The sequence below is a fragment of the Sebastes fasciatus genome, chromosome 3 (genome assembly GCF_043250625.1).
Source record: "Sebastes fasciatus isolate fSebFas1 chromosome 3, fSebFas1.pri, whole genome shotgun sequence".
Taxonomy (NCBI): domain Eukaryota; kingdom Metazoa; phylum Chordata; class Actinopteri; order Perciformes; family Sebastidae; genus Sebastes; species Sebastes fasciatus.
In genome coordinates this window covers 7,645,528-7,667,451 of record NC_133797.1, presented here as the reverse complement: position 1 = coordinate 7,667,451, position 21,924 = coordinate 7,645,528, and the positions used below count along the sequence as shown (strand labels likewise).

Genomic DNA, 21,924 nt, shown 5'->3' with positions numbered 1-21,924 from the left:
GCAGACAAAGAAATCTGAATCAAACCCAGCTAGCATCACTTCACCCGAACACAAACAAATACCAACATTACCAAGGGTGTCTCAGGGGATATCAACATCAGCACAAATTACTCCACAACAATACATACACACACATAAAACCTTTTAATGTCTACCATACACAAGGAGACTTTGAAAAGACTTTGAAAAGACTGACACCCTCTCACATCTAAAGTCAATGTGTCTAAAGTCAGAGTTTTCAATCACAGACTATAAGATTTTGCACAGACTGGAGATCATACAGGGTCGCTGTTTACAAGACTACAACTAGATTCCTTCTGAGATGATGTCACATCCTGCTCCTGGTGGAAATTTACAAGAAGAAAAACTGTTGAGAAAGAATTGGACAGAAAACAGCTAGCTAGCTAACCACTGTCCCGAATGGGGCTACTTGCAAGCTAACGTTAGCTAATCTTCATCTGAAATGCTACGGTTAGCTTGTAGGCTAATAGCAAACAACCGCTGCAATAGAGAGTGATGTTGCGTGCTGTTAAGCCACAATTACGCATGGACACGCTGAACAGATCCGCTGAACCCTCCGTGCTGATGTGCACGTCAAACATGTTGTTTTGATTAATTATTCTACAGAGAAATTCCTTCCTTCTGCACGTCAACGGGCATTTCGCTCGACTTACGAAATATTAAACTTGTTTGATTTTATCGGAACGTCAGGACGAGAAAAAGACTGACTTAAGACAGCTTGGACTGAGTTTTATGATCACTTTACACTAAACGATCAAGATCAATCACAAGAGCGCGCTGCAAGCCTAGCAAAACTCTCGTGATTTTATTCCCTCTCTCTCGTCTTCAACCGCTTTTCTGGGGTCGGGTCTCGGGGGCAACAGCCCCAGCAGGGGACCCCAAACTTCCCTTTCCCGGGCCACATTTACCAGCTCTGACTGGGGGATCCCGAGGCGTTCCCAGGCCAGTGAGGATATAATCTCTCCACCGAGTCCTTGGTCTTCCCCCTTGGCCTCCTCCCAGCTGGTCGTGCCTGGAACACCTCCCTAAGGAGGCGCCCAGGGGGCATCCTTACTAGATGCCCGAACCACCTCAGCTGGCTCCTTTCAACGTGAAGGAGTAGCGCCTCTACTCCGAGTCCCTCACGGATGACTGAGCTTCTCACCCTATTGTGACGCCAGCCACCCTCCTGAGAAGACCCATTTCGAACGCTTGTACCCGCGATCTAGTTCTTTTGGTCATAACGTGATTTTATTCCGACATTGGAAATATGTCTGCGACAGTGAAATCGCTTGAAAAGTCATTTGGTGTAAGGTCGGCATAAGACACAATTACATTCTAATGATACAGAGAACTATGCTAGCTTTGCAGGGGGAACACTGTTGAATACATCTAAAAGCAATCATTATAATAAACACTGCTTGCTATCCATCTTTTCTTTGAAGGGCATGTCTGTTTAATATCTCATTCTGAACCAAGTGATTAAAGATCCAATGTGGGGAAAACAAGAGCATTACTCTTCATTTCAGCTTGAAACTGTAGCACCTCCTTGTTTGTGGCATATGTTGTCATTATTTTCAAGATTTCTCACCATGACATGCTGAAGAATTTCGCAGCTTTTAGTCCAATGCGCCTACAATTTGGGCACAGATGGTTTGAAAACTCTAATATTAACGAGCTGATTGCCAAGAACTATTTTAAGGCTGACAAATATTGCCAATTGCATTCAGTTTAATATGACCTACCTCTGTAGCAGTGCTTGTAATTAAGTTACTTCAGTGTTACAATCCTTTTCCATTAAGCATTCATTCACAAGAGTACACAAGAGATTTTGTATTGCACTGTAATAAATTTGGGGGATTCATGAGAGACAGATTTAAAAAAATATATCGCCAATAGTAATGCAGTATAAACTGAGATATCCTGACTTCTACTCCTTAGTGTAGGTCGAACTCCACAAACACTGGATCCTACACTTCCCATATTGCAATCTGATAGCGCCTTTCAAGCTTAACACTCCCAGTTAGTAACGCAGATTTAAAGATTTTGTAGTTTCCAAGCCCAGATTATTTTTTCAGACTTGGCAAAGCCCTTCCAGAGTTGCAGATGACATTATGCATTAGCATTAGCATTAGCTCTGTGTACGCATGCTTAACCAGAAGTTCATTCATTCCTGTGGGAACCTCCATGATCTCCGTTGCGTTTGAAAAGACTTCAGTTTTTTGTTTCTATTTCTGGTCCATAATTTGCCTCGAGTGCGTTGACAAATTTGAACTTTTGCGGCAGATTATGGACAGACTGTATGCACTGTGTGCTACAGGAAGTTAGCATTCTATGCTATGCTTTAACTGTGGAATTAGCAAATTAATAACTGATTGATGAATGTAATACAGCTCTTTTTATAATTTTTTTTCCAAGCGAATAGTTTGACGTCATATTTAGCCAATTAAACGGTTATGCATACACGCTATACACAGCTAGCATGCTACCAATGTTAGCTAAATATGCCTGATATTCCCTTTTTTCACTGTATTTGTTTTGTCTGCCACGCAAATATTTTATCTGCCACTTTTGAAATCTATGCGCTAAATGAAGGAATAACATTTTAGATCTGATGTCATTCAATATTCAATATATTTTACACAAAACATTATATGCATGGTAAATTCCAGTGTTGAAATTACACTTATTACGCCTATTTTTTGCTGGTGGAAGGGTCGTGTACACTCTACTGTTTGTTATTGTCCTTTGTCGTGACTCTCGGAATTGATAGTCACGGAGGCATGCTATTTTAGGGAACCGAACAATATAGGAGACGATTCTCGATTTCCATCCCTAGCGTTTTCACTGTCCGCCAAAGTTGCGAATCGCCTAAATATTTTTCCCGCCGTTGCCAACAATTTACCCGAATTTGGCAGATGCTAATTTCAGACCCTGAATGTGATACATCTAGACTGGGCTGCAAAAAAACAGACAAAATTAACTTCTCTCCCATATCTGCAGAGGCATTTCTATCCTTCCGTAATGACATGCATTTCATATCGTTGAACACCAGGGGGCGTAATCCGTATTTCCGGACACAAAACGGAACTGTCTGGAAACGAGACGTAAGTGATACTTCCCTAGGAGACTGATAGCGAGGTGTGAAATCGGTGGATTTCCCCCCTTTACCACTTGTTGTCCACATCCTGTAAATACTGCTCTAATAAAGCTCATCTGCACCCACTTCCACCCTTATAAATGTCATTACAATGGAGCTGGATGCATGTATAACCGCGGATATTTTGCATTTCAGACACTCCATTCTGCATTGCTTACTTCTCTCTTTCCAGGCCCTTGACTTTCTTTTTAATATGCTCCATCCTCACTCTACAATAAATCTCTCTCTCTCTGCATTTGCCTTTCTCCTTTAAGTCGTTCTTTTTCTTTTCTGCACATCCCCTCTCCTCTCTCTTCCCGGTCTCCAATTCTCCTCTGCTCACTCAAATAAATCTCTCCACCAGCCCCCCCCCTGTCCCCCACCTCCCCAAATCTATGAAACACACACAAACATACATGTGCGCAGGCTCGCACTCAACTCACTTACGCACACAAACACACACAGCCCTTCAGGCAGCAGCCACAAAGGCCCCATATTAATAAATCTGCTCCTTTATTGGTGCTGAGTGTCTCTGGCAAGGGGGGAGAAAGAGGTGGAGGAGGAGGGAGGAGGAGCAGGACAGGAGACGCAGAGATCACCAGAAGGGAGGAGGAGGAGGAAGAGGAGGTGACTGACTGTAGCCATATCATGAACACAAGGGAGGCAGAGTGAGAGAGACAGAGAGATAAAGGGAAAAGGAGACAACATTGACAAGTGAATCATCAACAAGCACACACACTTTCTACTGACGATAACACAACGGCCCTGAGATAATGAGAACAACCATACCAGTGTGATGGTTCACTTGTGTAGGTGTTTATTTGTTAAGGTACAGTCTACCCACACTTCCTTAACGTCCTCCGTCCGGTGGATTATTAAGGACACCTGACACCTGGCCGAACCACCGGAGCGTTCACAGTGTGCCGCGGCTGTCGCTGTGCTCGGGAAACAAACTGCCTGAGGTGGGCTTTTGGTAATGACAGCAGCTAGCTTGGCTTAGTGGTCCAATCTCAGCCATCAGTCAGCTGTGACAGATTGGGGATATGAGCTAAGGAGCCGTTTAGCGTTGGTGTTTGGCGTGGTGTGTGAGTGCATGCGCTTGTGTGTCTGGGGGAGGAGGAGTGGTGGGGGGGGGAGGCTATCAGTGTTGCTAGTGTTGCAGAGGCATCAATACACTGTCGACAGGCCATTTTCCTATGCCTATTCCCAGCTCTGGCTTGTTGCTGGGGAAACTACCGCCATTTTACCTTCTCTGGCTGCACCTCTGGAAGGTTTTGTAAAACAGCAATCCATTTTTTCCAAAATCTGCCCCAGTCAACTGTTTAATAAGCTTGTAATTTTGTTTCCTTGCCATCGGGCATTCTGTGTGTAAAAAATGGCGTCCAAGTTACCTGTATATTTTTATAGAAAACCTCCAGTGGACAGCCAGCATTACAAGGATTGACAAGCGAAAACTGTTGGGTGTTTCAGTTCTCCTCCCAAGGTCATGGGTTGAGTGTTCAATAACACCACCAACCTTTAAGGTGACACTCATCTCCGGAGTAACCGCTCTCTGTTTTCATCTGAAGAATGTCAGAGCTCAAGCTACAATCTTATGACAGTTGAAGGAAAACCTTCCTCCTGGACCAACGCAGAAGCAACCAGGATTGACTACATTTGAACTGCACCGATACAAACAGTAATTAACAAGACTCGGTCAAAACCGAGGATATGGCTGGGCCGTGTACGGTCAGTCTGTGAATTTGTGGCCAAATTGTTATACAAATAGTCAGCGGTCATGTCTATAATGTTAAATCCAGCAGTACATGTCCACCAGGTCCGCTGTAACCTATCGTTGAATGCACCTGATTGGTCCCTGGTTTTCTGCTCGCAGTTTCAAACACAACTCATAAACTTTCTTAGATATTCCGTCTAAATAATCCACCAAAATCTACTTGTGAGAAACAGGCTATGCCGATGCTGAATCATTTTAGAACTAGATTGCCTAGTTTGACAGCTTGGTCCAATTTTGGTGAGCGGGACACGTCGCACTGGACGGGCTCATTTGCATAAAGGACTGTTTCCAACTTTTCATTTTGAAGGAGCAACAGCCAATGAGGACACTCCATCCCTCGGCTGGCCAATCACTTAACTTCATCACTCACTCACTCACTCACTCACTCAGTGACAGATTTAAGCGTTTGTAGGGCTGGCCCTCTGTGGTCCAGCCAGAACTAGTAATGGAGAGTTCCCTTACCTGTCCATGAGGCTGCATGGTGCTGTAGGGCATGTTCTGGTTCAACACTTTCTGTTTCATCAGCAACATCCTCTTCTGCTCCTCACTCAGGTGGGCCGTCTGTCCCGGGATCGGCCCCTGGGTCTGGCCTGGCCCCACGCCCTGGCCGCCGCCTCCCCCACCGCCCATGTAGGGAGGCATCATGGGGTTCTTGACCTGACCGTTCCCTCCCATGGGAGGAGTCATCCTCTGGCCTAGGTGATCGACCCCGCTGCCGCTGAAGTGACTCAGCGGTTTGGTATTGTTATAGGACAACATGGCTGCCGTTTGCTGCTGCTGTTGCTGCTGTTGTTTGGACAGGGTGTTCTGGTTGATGCTGTTTGGCTGCTGCTGGCCCATCATGCCCATGTGGTTGTGAGGGAGGTAGTTGTTCATGGGGGCTTTGGGCCCATTGTTGGGGGCCATCCCAGCCACTAGAGGGCCCTGTGGAGCGTTAAAGGCTTGCGGTGGGTACATCATGGGGCTGTTGGGTTTGTCTTGGTTAAAGGGACCAGAGTTATAGGGACTGGTTGGAGCGCCCGCCGGGGACCAGTTAGCTGCTTGCTGCTGCTGCTGCTGCTGCTTCTGCTGCAGCAGTTTAGCACGTTGCTGAGCCATTGCTTTTAGCTGCTCGGCTGGAGAAAGTTCCGGTGTCACTGGCCCTACAGGCTGACCTCCGGGGGGTACCCCAACCGCTCCGGGTCCTGTGCCCGCCTGACTGACCCCCGGGCCTGGGTTGATCATGTATCCATTCCCGGGCCTAGATACTGCTTGTGTCTGAGCCTGGGTCGGGGTCTGAGGGGAGCGAGCCACGCAGTTGTGCAACGGGGAACCTGATGCCATGGCGACGGCCGGCGACTGCTGCAAAGGTTGCTGAGGAGGCGTTCCATTGGCAGTGGTGGCAAACTGAGGGCCTGACGAAGACGGTCGGACCTGAGGAGAGGAGTCCAAACACACAAAAAGATCCCATGAGACTCGTGTACGATTAACTGTTAAACGAATGGTTCATCACAACGCCGGGAGGCAATTAGCTTAGAATAGAGACTGGAAACAGCTCGCCTGGCTCTCTCCTACTCTCCAAAGTTCAAAAATATGCCCATCAACACCTCTGAAGCTTTCTAATTAACACATTATCTCTTTGTTTAATGTGTACACGAAGAGCAAAGTAAAGTTTGTGGGTTTTAGGGGGAGTTACTTCTCAGAGTCTTGTTGTCAGAAGGTTTAGGTACCATCTTGCCTGTGCAGATACACTAAAGCCTGTGCTCACCGGCACATTTATGGAAACCAGCGACACAATAGGAGACACCGCCCAAAAGCACTCGATGGATGGATGAATTGTTGTTCGTCAAGAAATAGTCACAACACGAAACTCTCCCTTATCTCACAACTTGTTTCTTTTACATTTCTCTTTGTGAACGTATTAGCAAGTTGTATCTCATTTGTTTAAGCAGACAGCTTTACATGTTGGCATGTGTATTTTTGAACTTTGGAGAGTGCCATGCAAGCTTTCTAAGGGGTTCCAAACGTAATGCTAAAGTAAGCTAATCACCTCCTGTAGCCGCTATCTTAGTGAGACTATTTAGGAACTTGTGATATTGGTTCACAAAAGCATCAATTTGAGTTTCCATTTAGAATAAAAAGACCATTCCCCATTACAGAAATGTATTGCTGAGCCCTTGCAATGTCCACGAAAATCTGTTCATAACTTGAGAGATTTTTCTTTTAGTCTTGCTGGAAGCCACCTGTCTCAGACCAAAATCCCTCACAGCTATCTTATAAAACTTAAGGACACATCTGTGTGAATATGTTACTACGAATCGGAATCAAGAATCAGTTTCTGTTTAAAACCAGTTCAAATGATCTGATTCCTGAAGAAAGGGGTTCGAAAAGCAAATATGATAAGGAAATCAGAAATGATAAAAACCTTTCAGTGTCTGCTTGTTACTTGAAATCTAGGGCTGGGACGATACACCTACCTCCTGATTCGATACTATCACGATACATGGCTGCTGAATCGATATTTATTGCGATATTGAAGTATTGCGATTCTACAAGTAATGCGATTAGATATGATTTTTGTTAACTTTTTTAATACTAGACCATGGTTGAATCATACACTTCTCGGGGCTTTTACTTTGGAAAATATTTAAATTAATACAGTAAAAATGTTTGATTTTCATAATGTATGTAGTCAGAGATTTCCTGAAGTTAAATATATCAGTCATTGTCAGGCATTAATTATTACATTTTTTCCAGCAACCCAAAAATCAAAGAATAAAGACATTTCCCTCATAAATTAGTGGTATTTTCTTTTTTTTTTTAACTTAATAACGGACATGTAATGTTTTATACTTCTGGTGAATATAATCCAATCAATCATATTTCCATATATGTATTTTGTATATACAATTCTCTTTGTTAACACCTTATTTTCAAAACTGGACGTTTGAATGCATACATACATGAATGTCAGTATATGGGTGCTCTACAGTTATAGCGTCGGCCGATTTGACCACGGAGATGAGAGCGACGGCAGGCTCGACCGCACGTTACCGCAATACGATAACGTTTCCTGACCATGACAGAGTTAGCATGCAGCTTTAGCCATGAAGTCTTAGCTCTGCTTTTCCTGGCAATGTGTGAAACCCAAAGTGTTTCCATACTTTACTGGATGTGTAGTGTTTACCACTTTGGATTTAAAATGTGAGGGTGCAGGTCGTATCCACGCAGACCCTGCCGTCCAACATTTTCTACGTTATCGATTCGGCTCGCTGCCGTTTGTTTTGGTTGACGGATGCGGAACGGATATGACGTCACGTTACTCAGACTACAACAATAAAAGCGGTAACTTCCTTCTACTTCTGCATAGACTCAAATGAAGCAAATATATCAATTCTGGCATATGTGTGAATCAATTTTTTCCCACCTCTACTGAAATCCTTGCATCAGGAATGGATCATGAAGTGTAATTTGTACCGTGCATACAGGTTATGCATGGTTTATAAATTGTTGCTGTTAGGACAAGTCGATCTATTGTGTCTGTTACAACTAATAGCAAATAGGCATATAAATTGGTACTCCAAGTGAGCTGCACGTTACAAATGTACTATACTTCTACCTTTAGAGAAAACATCCAGACAAATGTCACTATATGGCTGAATCACCTAAGCTGGTCACAACTTGGGGCAGAGATAGGGGTTAAGTACTCCTGCCATTGGCCATCTTGTTGACCCTCTTATTACTGACCTGTGGAGAGCCCATGGGAACCTGCGGGCCTCCCTGTGGAGGCTGAGGAGGAGGAGGCAGGGCTGCTGCCGGCGGTGCCGTCGTGTTCCCAGCTGCTTCTTGTGGGCCCGGTGTCTGATTGTTTGCCGGCCTGCCAAACTCTGCCTCTTTCTTGTCCTCAAAGTCCTCATTGAAGAGGTCGTGCATATCGTCCTCTGGCACAGTGTTGGCCAGCTCATCGATCAGCTCCTGCCACTCTTGGTCATTGAGGTTGATGTCAGAGAACAGTTTGTTCTGATTGGACAGAGACTGGGGATCGGAGGACTCCATCCCACCCCCATCGTCCAGCGGCTCCTGCTTCAGGTCCTTGAGGAGGCCGAAGCTGTCCTCTAGGTCCAGCGAGCCGTTCAGCTTCATGTCCGGAAGATGGTTGCCACCGTTCTTTCCCAGCTCATCTGACGCCTGGCCTACGTGGTTACCATTGCTGTTTGTAGTGTTGTTTCCGGTGGAAGTGTTGGGCCCGCCAAGTAAGGGCTTAATGTCCATTTGGTGATGCAGTGGCGAGATGGGTGGTACATTGTTGTTATTGTTGTTGTTAGGGAGACCCGTTAGCGAGTCCAAACCACCGGAGCCATCCTTCCGTACCCGTTTGGTAGTCGGCGAGTAGCTGCCTCCATCACAGATGCCGTTCTGTTCTCCATTGAGGGGCGATCGTGCACTGTCCAGTTTCCTCTTTACAGTCTCCTGGAGCTGGAACAAAGAGGAAAAAGAAAATGGATTAGGGCTGGAGGAGCACCAGAGATGGGACATGTTAGCAATATGAAAACTTTTCTGCGGTCTTCAGGGCGCTAACAATGGAAGCAACACACCGAATCTATAAGGCAACAGGCTGTTTCCCCTCTACACATATCAACAACTGTCTTGAGAATGCAAGTGGTGTGCTGAAAATCCAAATACCACCGAGACGAATGGTACTTTCTGTACAAGATTCAATCTGGCTGAAATAACGCTCACACCAGTTCTCACAGAGAGCGCATGCATGTGTACATTTTCTCACGGGGCGAAGCAATGAGAAGACGAGCAGCCCTCTCCATGAGCAGGCTGGACTAGAGGGGTTTCTAAAGGAGAGAAGGAAAGACCAAAAGAATAGCTTGTTCCAACTGTAGTATTCTCCCCATCATTAGCATCAGCCAATGGTCTTAGCCTTACTTTAGGCTGCCACCGCACAGTCCACCACCCTTAACAGTCTCACCGCCTCTGTCATGGCAAGAGACGAGATAACGACAGGGTGCTAACGAACGCTGGCTGGCAGTTAAGGTAATCACTATCATAGACCTGGGCTGAAGAGGAGAGGAGGTATGGAGGGACAGCAAACAGAAACTCAGACATAGCAGGAGAGAAGTGAGACAAAGGGCAGAAAACGGGGAAAGGAGTCAGAGCGTGCCAACACGAGAAATTCAAAATTCTCTCCATTTTGGCCTTTTATCAACACCGAGCATGTGTTTTCCATCACCGAAAAATGTGCTTTTCAAAAAACGATCTAACAAGTTTGAACATTTGAAAACAGCGGTCTCACATTGCAGCGCTGACATGAAAACAGGGCCTAGAAAACTGACACAATTATCAGCAGGGTGCTAGCTTTACAGTTAGCCAACTGTTCGATTGATGAGACAGGGATTACGGTTCAATGCTGTAATGATACTTTTACCAATGCCTGGCTGAGAATATGAAGTATGGCAGAGGGGAATATGTACTCCTCCTTTGGGGCAAAAACTGTGTCAGTGTGAATCTGTGGTGTCAGGACGGTTTGGACAGGGTTTTGACTCTGTCCCTCTGAGGCGCCTCCAATGGAGTTTTGAACAACAACAGCAGCACTTTAGAGGCTCGGTACATCAGTAAGATGTTGTTGCAATGGATAGCAAATTCTTAGTTGTGTATCTGACTGAGTGGTGAAATGTATGGAAAGATCACACCTGAACAAAAAATACACCTTTTTAACAAGCTTGCAAACAAACTGTATTTTGTAATTTGTTACCCCATGTGCCAACTGTTCTGGTGCCAACGTTTACACTCAGTTACTTTGGTGTCTTTATTATCCAATCTAACAGAATAGTATTTGAGAGCAAAACTTTCCACACTGCAATCAAAAATTGTTTTATTGCAAGTAAAATAAAATTGTGATTAAAAACGTATTAATGCGAATCCAAAGGTTTTGTTTTCAAATCCACGTCTCTATTGGCCGGTCTTGTGACGTGTCTTACATCTTTCAGCGTAGGTCCCGCCCACGAGATCCAGCGAAACAGCAAGCTAAACTTTTGGATTCGCAAGCAAAACTTTTGAGATCAAAAGCAAAACCTTTGGAGTAAGCAAAACTTCTGGATTTGCAAAAAACCTTTTGGATTTGCAAGCAAAGCTTCTAGAATTGCAAGTTCAACTTTTGGATTCGCAAACAAAACTTTTGGATTCACAAACAAAACTTTTAGATTTGCATTAATACATTTTTAATCACAAATTTATTTGACTTGCAATAAAACATTTTTTTGATTGCATGTCAGCAATTTTGCTCTCAAACCCATTCTGTTTTTTTTGTATAGTAAAGACGCAAAAGTAACTCCATAAAAGGGGACATTATTTCTTTAAAACATCGGCTAGTCATTACAAGACATTACCGGCATTAGAGAGAACAAAATCGGAGCGAGGCAGCATTAAACAAATAAACTGTGATGAAAAAAGGGGGAAAGTTCATAAAATGGAGGGTTCTGTGCAATTTCTGTGCAATTTAATAAACTCTCAATCTCAATTTTACTCCTCACTCCTGTTAATTTCAAACCTTAATGAAGTTGGCAGAGGAATAGTAGATGCTATTAAAATGACGGATGGGAAGCAGGGACCTCATTTACGAAAGGTTCCCAGGGTGCAAATTTTGCGCTCCGACCCAAATCCAAGGTTTAGCATTCATTCAAAATGAAGATGATCTTTCCGTTAATATCAGTGGCACAGGCTTGCCTTAAACGTCATTGTACAAATAATGGATGGTATGGTTCCAGTATTATTTCATCTTTTTGTTCTATAAATATCCCGGATAAAGCCAGAGACCAGGGGCCATCAAAGCAGAGCATTTAAAAGCAGATCAGGCTGCTCACTTACAGATACATTGATTTTATTTTAATTCATACTATTTGACCAAGAAAATGTTTAAATGTTTTCAAAAGTGTCTAAAGTCTAAGTCAGTGCTCAAAGTGGGCCGGTACACACCGGTACACAGTACCGGCAGTTCTACATTTTACTCCTTGGTGTACTTTTTTTTGCACATCGGAACTTCTCACAAGCTGCCGGTACTCTTCTCTGCCTTTTCCATATCAGGTTCTCTGGGAAATTCATAATGGAGATTCATAACGGCGCAGCACCACCGTATTTGCACCATGCCTCATAAGCCGTATGAACATAAAAACTGTGGGGAGCATCTGGACGAGCCGACGTCCTTTTTGTAAAATAATTAGTGAACTGTTGGTCATAACTTGTTTTATTTGTGAACAAATATAATTAATGAATCATTATTTAAAAGTTTTCTGACTCTGCTCTTTTAGGGGCAGAAGAATTAATTGATTCCAGAAGAATTAAATGTTCAGACAAAGGCAGTGATATGTGTAAATAATAAAATAACCACTTAACTTATATAATAATGGTCCAAAATGATGTAAAATTGCAGTTTTAAGTCAAAAACTTTCAAATGATCTTGGGGGAGGACCACCCAAACCCAATATATCCTAGTATATTTTATTCAGAATGTGTCTCTTTATCCTGCTGCATAATATGTAGGAACATCCTGACTGGGACACTGCTCCTAAAACCTCAATGATACCCGACTACAAATAACACAGGAACGCACTTTAAGTATTAACACTATGGGTAAATATGCAAACACATCACACTTTACCCTATAATGTTCCTGTGTGAATATTATTGGAGTATTATAGGCCTACTATAGAAGATACATAGCCCAAGTCTAATAATAGCAATAAAACCACAGCTGATTATGACTGACACAGTATAACATGTTTAAAGAAATAATGAATAAACAGGAATAAGTCACAACAGATTGCTGATACCGGCTGATACACACGGCAACATGTGAATAAGAGAGTACTGAACACTTATTTTTTTTCCACTTCAAGCACTGGTCTAAGTGAAATTAAATAAAATAGTTCAATATTTCAAAACAATCTCGGATAATCTAAACAAAAATTACTGTAATGTAAATCAAAAAATTTGAGAAAACATGCATGGTGTAATATACTGGAAAAAAAAAGGTTTCATTGGTACTATTTGATTGAATCCTTCTTACACCGAAACCTCCTCCCTATCTTCTTCCTCTCAGTCAATTTACACACACATACATACATTTGCACAAAAGCATACAAATGCACATTGACTGGAGCAGTTTGCGAGCTATACAGTAAGCATATCCTACAGATCTACATTTCAAACAGTCTGTTTGGAGCTCGGGAGCAGTAAAATATTTTGTAAAATCCACACTCTCAGCTGTCATGTGTGAAAGAGTCAAACACACACACAAAGGAGACACCACTGGTACATGCATGTGTGCAAATGCACGTTTAGCTCTTTGTTATTCAGATGGAACAGCAGACAAAATATATTCAGATTGTATTCTGACCCTGAGGTGGACCCACTCAAGCTGGCAGACACGCGCACACACACACACACACATACACACACCACATCACCAAAAGACACAAATCATCCTATTTTTTTTACTATTTTGGTGTGTGTGTGTGTGTGTGTGTGTGTGTGTGTGTGTGTGTGTGTGTGTGTGTGTGTGTGTGTGTGTGTGTGTGTATGTGTGGGGTGGGGCTGTCAGGTTGGCTTTCCCCTCTGTTCTCCACTATGACTGACAGTCAGCCTAATTATATTTATGGCATGATAAACACCATTAGTATTGACAGCCAAAACTACAGTGTGTTTGTGTGTGTGTGTGTGTGTGTGTGTGTGTTTGTGTGTCTTGAACTGTGATGCTGGTGCAACCATTAGGGGAACAACTGAGAAAAACACAGGAAAACACACATCTCCACTGTCACGACACGGCTTCATCAACTGTGTGCTTGTGTGTGTGGTCCTGCAATCAATGGGTTTAAATAATTCACATCTCCTGTGTGCGTGTTCGGTTGTGTGCATGCATGTGTGTGTGTGTGTGTGTGTGTGTGTGTGTGTGTTGCAGGCTTTCCCTAAATGCCAGTGACTCATGTTGATAATAACAGACTCGGCTTTCAAAGCCCACCTATAAAAACTCCCATAATTATCCAGGTGGTGTGAACTACAGCACCCTCCCACAGACGCACGCGCACATACAAACACACACACACAGAGGTTTTGCACACACACACCCGCCTATAAAAAATCATTACCAGTTTAACCTTCTTGAGAAGATCCAGAATATAGAGGGAGAAACAAAGTAATAGAAAAATGCATGTGGACAGAAAGCAGAAGATGGACTGTTGTTCTGTATCAAAGAGTATAGAAGCAATGAGGCGAGACTCTGGTGCCTTTTTGACAGTAACACGCAGGGGGAAAGCACAGGATACAACCTCTTATCCATCCATGGTCTGTGGTCTATTGGACATCCATTTTGGAGGTCCTTGACATGAAAAAGTTTGAGATTGCGCTCAAAATATGTGTGCTGGATTTCTCCAAATTCCATTTATGTCCATCGTTCACTTTATGCTCCTCTGGGAAGCGGCCGGGCAAAAAAGTTTAATAAATAGGTAAGTAAGTAAATAGTTAATATTTGTATTGTCCAACACAGGCCATTTTGGTATAGACATTAAAATTATGACAACAGAATAGAAATAATTTAGTTTTACTTTTGTACGGCACTTTGTAGACGAACATTTTACTGGCGTCCGGCAGTCGCTTTCAGTCCAAAATGGCGGAGGCGTAGCTCTGCTGCTGGGCGCTGGTTGTTGCAATGGAACGATCAATTGACTTTTACTTCTTAGCAATATACGTTCTTTGTCTGTCTGCTCAGTACTGTCTCAGTCAGCATGCTATAGCCTGAGGGACGGAACAGGATGAATGACAAAACTGTGAGCCAGAACCAAATACTTTATATTAACTGCAGTTAATTAATCATTTGTTTCATTTAGCGCAATTAGCAACCTACAGTAATCACACCTCTGATGTACCTGACGTGCTCTGCGAACGGAACTGACAATTCATTTGACAATCGCGGCAATGAAATAGCTGAATTGAGAGAAACGAGTGTTTGCGTGTGCGAGAGAAGGAGAAGATAATCGAGAGTCAAAGACAAAGAATTTAGAAGTAGTTTAATCAAGCTGGAGTGCTTAGCGGGGAAAAGAGCATCGGACCAAAAAAAGACCGAGAGGATGCAAAAGAGCAAAGACAGGAAGAGAGCGCTGCTCGTTTCACCTCCCGCGTCTCTCTCTGTATTCTTTGACATAAACACCTGCTGACTGCTCCTCTGTCGGCTCCCACAACAGACACAGAGAAAGAGAGAGAGAGAGAGAGTGACAAAGATACAGAGAGACAAAGGTAAGAGAGGGAGAGAGACACGCACACACACACATAAGGAGGAAGAAGGGATTCATTTGTCAAGCAGATGGTCTTTTTCCTTTGAGTGGAGGAGCAACCAGAACATGAAGATGAAGAGGAGGAGAGAGGGCGAAGGAGAGAAGAGGTAGGTAGGGAAGGGAGGGAGGGAGGGAGGAGGAGATAGGTGGCTTGATGGAAAGGCATAGCGCGCCAAATGACAGCGGGGAGCAAACGATGAGAGGGTGATCAGAGAGGGAGAGGGAGGGAGAGGAGAGAGACGGAGATGGAACCACTAAGGTGCTGTTGTTATAGCAACCTGCTGCTCTGGTGCTTTGTGCGCTGCATCCTCCTTCTTCCTCCTCCTCCTCCTCTCGCTCACTTACTCCCTCTCTTTAAAGGTTGAGCATCATATTGAATTCAAACCAAAGTCTCAACATTTAAAGAACATGTCTATGCCGAGATGCCGGGATTTTCTTTTATGTTACAAACTACATGTGGATGCCTCTCGACATGAGGATACTGGTCAACAGAGGAAACATTTTGTCTATAGGATTACAGCTAGAAAAACATACTGTACTCCTCCTAATATTTATCACAGGTGTTGTAAACCTAATGCAAAGTCACACAGCAATCACATCTTCTTTGGAAATGAAGCAAGATATTTCATCCACAATATGCTGCCCTTCTTTTCACCACCCTCTTTCCATCCTTTCTCCCTCACCGCCACATTATATCCTCTCCCTTTTTCTCTACACTGACGGCAGGGGACAGTCCTGACAATAACAGGGTATGATATGGCCATGTGACACACACACACAAACACACGCTTAGCATCTACAGGGTGATGACCACTGTACAAGAAACAATTAGTTAACCAAAAAACAAACATGGCAGGCATATATGCACTTTTTAAAGCATTCTTTTCATTGAAACAGGAGCTGGTTTACAGTAAGTGTCTCTCTGTATTGTCTCCCGTATTTTAGACACCTAAAAAAATGAATATCAGTTTAAGTGTATGCTATATTTAGAATATTTTCACTGCTTTACCTTGCTGTGAGACAGCTATACAGTCTATGTTTCAGACGGGGAGGAGAAGCCGTTATCTATGCTCTAGCGAAAGCCACCAGACTCCATTGAAAAAAACAGTAATTTTACCTCGCAGAACATGGGAGTTGCCGGTTTACTGCTGCCTTGATCGTTTGGTTTGTTTGTGTTATTGTGTGACTTTGGCTGGTTCGGATTCACCAAAGCAGCAGTAGACCAGCAACTCCCGTGTACTGCGAGGTAGAATTACAGTTTTTTTGGCTGGACCACAGAGGGCCAGCCCTACAAGATGCAAAAGTCTGTCACTGAGTGACTGACTGAGCCATGAAGTTACACGATTGGTCGGCCGAGTGTTGGAGTGTCCTCATTGGCCGTTGCTCTTTCAAAGTGAAAAGGCGGGAACAGTCCTTTATGCAAATGAGCCAGTCAAGCGCGACACGTCTGGCTCACGAAACTTGAACCAAGCTGTGAAACTAGGCGATATAGTTCTAAAATGAAACGAGATTGCCTATTTCTTACTTAAAACGTTTTCAGAAATAGATTTTGGTGGATTGTTTGGACGGAATAACAAAGTTTAAGAGCAGGCCGCTATGTTGTTTCCTGTTTGAAACGGCAAGCAGAAAACCAGGGACCAATCAGGTGCATTCCACGATAGCATACGCCACCGCTTGAACTGCCAGTTGAGCGGAGCAATGCCGTCCCTTAGTGTCCTCGCCGGACCTGTTGGACAAGTACCGCTGGATTTAACAATATAGACATGACCATTGACTATTTGTATAACAATTTAGCCACAAATTCCATTACTACAAATTATCCCAAAATTACATTACTTTGCTCCTGTGCTGGTACTCCTGTCTGCTTCTCCAAGCTGGGGGTGTGTCGACCGTCATCTACTGTAGCTAATACAGTGACTATGGATTAGTACCCCATACAACCCCACTTCAAAACACCAAAACTATTCCTTTAAGTGACAGAAAATAGTGGCCACTGATTATTATCATTATCTGTGATTCAAATTTCCCCGCCAAAAGAGAACATATGGGTCTGTCAAAGAGAATTAATCATTATCCATATTTGTAAACAAATTACAACATGCATTTGTTTGCAAAGATGAATAATGTGGAGTGAATATAATCAGGAAGCACAGACCCACAGATATGGGTCATAATTGTCCAAATTTCATTTGGTTTCCCGGTGCAGGCCAGTATGTACCTTGCTTGCTTGTGAGTGTGTGAGTGTGTCTGTGTGAGTGTGTGTGTGCTTGTTCCTGGTCTGGCCCATTAGACTGTGAAATGAGTCAATTAAATCAAACAGGTCTTTAATAAGTAAATGTGTGTGCCGCAGTGGGTGTACGTGTGTGTGAGTGGTGTTGATGAGGGTTATGGTGAAAAAGCTCTGGCATGTATCCACCTACAATATTTTAAACCCTAACCTGCCAGTAAATGCTGCGGTTTAGTTGTGGGGTCTCTCACATGTGACCACAAGTTCGTCCTTGCCAACTGACAAGTTTCTGAGGCTGTGTTCAGGAAATAAGTGCAGGTGTGCAGCAAAAACAGATGAGACTTGTTGTAAAGTTACCTGAAAAATCCAATTGAATTTATTTGTTTTGAGAGATTAGTTCACCAGACATGATGTCAAGGAGAGGGGTAAGGCTGCATCACACCAGATCAGTCCTCCCATTCATTTGGATGTGGGAAGTGCGTTTGGGCAGGTCACGTTGGAAAAGGTTTTTAGAAGGGCTTGGGAAAATAGCATTTTGACAATAAAACAAACATATGTTTAATGTTTGGATTTGAATACATAACGAACACCACTGGGAAGCTACAGAATGAAATACCCCAAAATAATGGAATTAAGTGACACACGACACTCTCACAACGCCGCACAACCCTGCACTAATCGTCGCAACGCCTGATTTGGTGTGAACGCAGCATAATAGAGAAGGCATACACCGAAAAGAAAAAGAACCAATGGTAGGCCTATCCTTCACATACATATCACATGAACCTCATTTTCTCTACAGCAAGATGACTTCAATGGCTGACTGGTTGGCTTATTATAAAAGAAACCAACAGCAGATGCCAATGCAGAGTCAGTGTTTATTATGATCTCTCACAATTTCTTGAAGCATTTTCTATATGTGACCAGATATAGATTTAATGATAGTTATTTTTTTATTTCATTCATACTGAAGTCATTTCAGTGACGAAAACTGGGAGCGCAAATCAAGGAGGAAAACAGGCAGAAGTATCAGAGAGTCTGTTCTTCATCTCAAGGGCACTGGTTTAATCACACGTCAGCAAGCACCCATCCTGCTGAAGTGTCCTTGAGCAAGTCACTGAAACACACCAGAAGAGTCTTTCTGTGAATGACCCTGACATAAAGGGTCTGCAACTTGGTCCAAGCCCAGAAAGACCAACGAGTTCTGTGCCACCGTGGTGAGCAGACTGAAGGACGTATATTGATAAGAAGCAAAAGTCAATTGGTCGTTCCATTGCAACGTCAGCAGCAGAGCCAATCTCAAACTTTTTCATTTCAAGGACCTTCAAAATGGACGTCCAATAGACCACAGACCATGGATGGATAAGAGGTTGTATCCTGTGCTTTTGCCCTGCGTGTTAGTAAGTAGCCTACAACTACATTAGATTCTGTTTATGTCATGCTACTAGCTCTCCTAGCTACTGGCCGATAGCCGGAGATGTTAATACATCCACCACCGTACAGGCTTACAGCATACAGCCCATGGGTGTATTATAAGATAATAAAGTGATGAATTACAGCCAATATATCTATTATTACAGCTGCATACAGCTAATAGGAAGCTGGCAGAACTGGATTTGTCATATGAGCGTGCAGGGCGGCGCAGTCCCGTGGGTCTGATGCACGTTCATTATGCCGAGGAAAATAACTCTGGATTCGGCTATTAGATCATTTTACAACTTTTAGGACATAATGATAATTGGCATTTTTAATTCAAAATGGCGGCAGCGGCTGTTTTCAAAAAAGCACCTGATGTTTCATCAAAAAACTTATTTTGCCGAGAAGTGAAAGTCAATTGTTCGTTCCATTGCGGCGCCCAGCAGCAGAGCCACAATTCCGCCATTTTTGACTGAAAGCGACTGGCGAACACCAGTAAAACATCTGCCTACAAAGTGCCATACAAAAGTAAAACTAAATTATTTCTATTCAATTGTCATATTCTACCAAAATGGACTGTGTTGAACAATATAATATTATAAATATAATAAGCGTTTTCAGTCCAAAATGGCAGCAAAAACAACAACACAGGAGTTTAGTCTCTTTGTTCTATACTCTTTGCTGAAGGTTAGGGTAAGCTTTATTTGCTTTCTTGCTCAGAGTTAGATGAGGAGATCTATACCACTCTCAAGTCTGTACAGTAAATATGTAGCTGGAGCCAGCAGCCGGTTAGTTTAGCTTAGCAAAAAGACTGGAAACAAGGAAACAGTTAGCCTGAGTCTACTGTCTTCTTCTTACATCAAAGTAAAGAGGTAAGTCAGTCTTGAGGGTAAATACATTTGTTTTTGTGCTTCTTGTGCAGCACTCCATTCTGACACCTTCATATTATTTTGATTATGGTAAGATTGTAATATTATATTTCTGAATGCTAACCTTTTAACACACCCCGTGTTTAGTTTTCCTGACCACATCCCTGAACATTGGGCAATAGATGGGCAGAACACAAAAACAAAGAGACTGTGGGAGTGAAGGACAGAAAGCACCAAGTGACAAGACGAAGGTACAAACAAAAGAACCATTTGGCCGCCATCCCAGAGAATGGTGTGTGTGTGTGTGTGTGTGTGTGATAAAGCGCCTGCCAGTCTGCCTCCAGTACACAGGGGGTCTATACACCCCTGATTTGAATACACACGCAAAAATTCTAATCTTGTAAACAATAACATCTTAAATTTCTGCAGATGAATCCAGTTTTATTTTGCAGTTGGAGCGTTGACAGGTAAAAGTAACGGTTCTTTAATAAAAATAAAATAAAAACTATATTCAACAACATGCTAGTATTCTTATGCCATGGCTCTGAGATTGGAAATGTAGTGCAAACTCTGCAATTTAATTCTTTAAGGCTCCCCGTGCTGTCAAAATTATCACTTGTATTTATCAAAAATTGGGGCTGTCAAAGTTAAAGCGATATGAGACTGTGGTTTAACGCCACCAATTTCTTTATCGCAACTTCCGATTTTAAGGTTGAAGCAGGCTCAGTTTTAAAGCTAGAGTGAAGATTCATCATTTAAAAACTAGAAAACCTAATAAATCCATTGGTACCAACCATGTCATGCCAAATTTACGCTATATTCTGGGGAGGAAAAACTGGTATGGCCATTTTCAAAGGGGTCCCTTGACCTCTGACCTCAAGATATGTGAATGAAAATGGGTTCTATAGGTACCTACGAGTCTCCCCTTTACAGACATGCCCACTTTATGATAATCACATGCAGTTTTGGGGCAAGTCATAGTCAAGTCAGCACACTGACACACTGACAGCTGGACAATTTCTGGACAATATTTGTCATTGTTTTGTGTTGTTAATTGACTTTCAGTAATAAATATATTTGCATAAAGCAAGCATATTTGCCCACTCCTACGTTGATAAGTGACAAATCTCCCTTTAAGCTACATTTTGAACAGATAAAAAATGTGTGATGAATTTGTGGTTAATCGTGATTAACTATGGACAATCATGCGATTAATCGCGATTAAGTATTTTAATCGATTGACAGCCTCAATAAAAATAGAATCCATGCACTTTTCCATGACAAAGCAAAACAGAGGAATGTATTTAAATAGTTGTTAGAGAAGAATACTAACACACACACGCACACACACAGAATAAACACTATTGTGGTTTTGTTTATTACAGCTCTTTCTCATATATATTATATGTGATTTGTGTGTGTGTGTGTGTGCAGTAAGAAAGAAAGCGTGTGAGCGTGCACATGTACGTGTGTCATCAGCAGTTTCAAACCTGCTGACCTGACATAAAAACCTAGCGGCCACAGAAAACCATCACTTTTTCCCTCCCCATCCATCTATCTCCGACCCCCCGACTCAATGACAGAGACCTTAGTGTGCGTGTGTGTGTGTGTTTGAGAGAGAAAGAAAGAGTGAAAGAAAGCAAAAGGCAGTAGGTTAAGCAGCAGTCAGACACATTTACCAACAATTAGCATTAAATGCACGACTAATTATCATCCAAGTCAAGGACTGTGCGTTTGAGTGCGTGCATCTCTGCATGTGTGTTTGTCTGAGTGTGTGTGTTTATGTTTTCGAGATAAAGTGTAAGTAAGAAAGAGGGCAAGCAGAGAAGCAACAAAGAGAGAGAGAGAGAGAGAAAATGAGGGGACGAGAGAGGGGAAACTGTGTGTGTGTGCGTGTGTGTGTGTTTGTGTGTGGTTCCTGGCTGAGCAGCTCCTCTCTATTTATAGAGCTGCGGCTCCTTCCTGTTTCTGGAGCTGTACCATCACGCCAGGAGGGGGTGGGGGGTGAGAGAGAGAGAGAGAGAGAGAGAGAGGAAAAGGGAGAGATGAGGAGAGGGAAGTGTGAGTGGGTGTGTGGGAGGGGAGACTGGTCGTGTTTGAGTCTTTAGTAAATCAACAGATCCACCCCCTCTCTTTCTCTCTCTCTTTCTCCCCCTCCCACCCCATCCCTTCTTCCTCCCCCTCCCTCT

General features: G+C 43.1%; 1 protein-coding gene and 1 long non-coding RNA gene across 2 annotated transcripts in view; both read right to left on the bottom strand.

Moving 5' to 3' along the window:
- The window catches only part of LOC141763911 (uncharacterized), a 21,204-nt gene extending 15,842 nt beyond the window's left edge, over nt 1-5,362 (bottom strand). Inside the window, exon 1 of the long non-coding RNA XR_012593194.1 lies at nt 1-5,362. This exon is cut by the window's left edge and continues 6,422 nt beyond it. This is a non-coding gene — a long non-coding RNA (uncharacterized LOC141763911).
- maml3 (mastermind-like transcriptional coactivator 3) overlaps nt 1-21,924 on the bottom strand; it is a 139,994-nt gene that overhangs the window by 59,923 nt on the left and 58,147 nt on the right. The window contains exons 2-3 of the mRNA XM_074628695.1: nt 8,640-9,368; nt 5,376-6,326 (exon numbers count right to left, since the gene is read on the bottom strand). Of these exons, the coding sequence (XP_074484796.1) occupies nt 5,376-6,326; nt 8,640-9,368 (1,680 nt within the window). The remainder of the gene's footprint in view (nt 1-5,375; nt 6,327-8,639; nt 9,369-21,924) is intronic.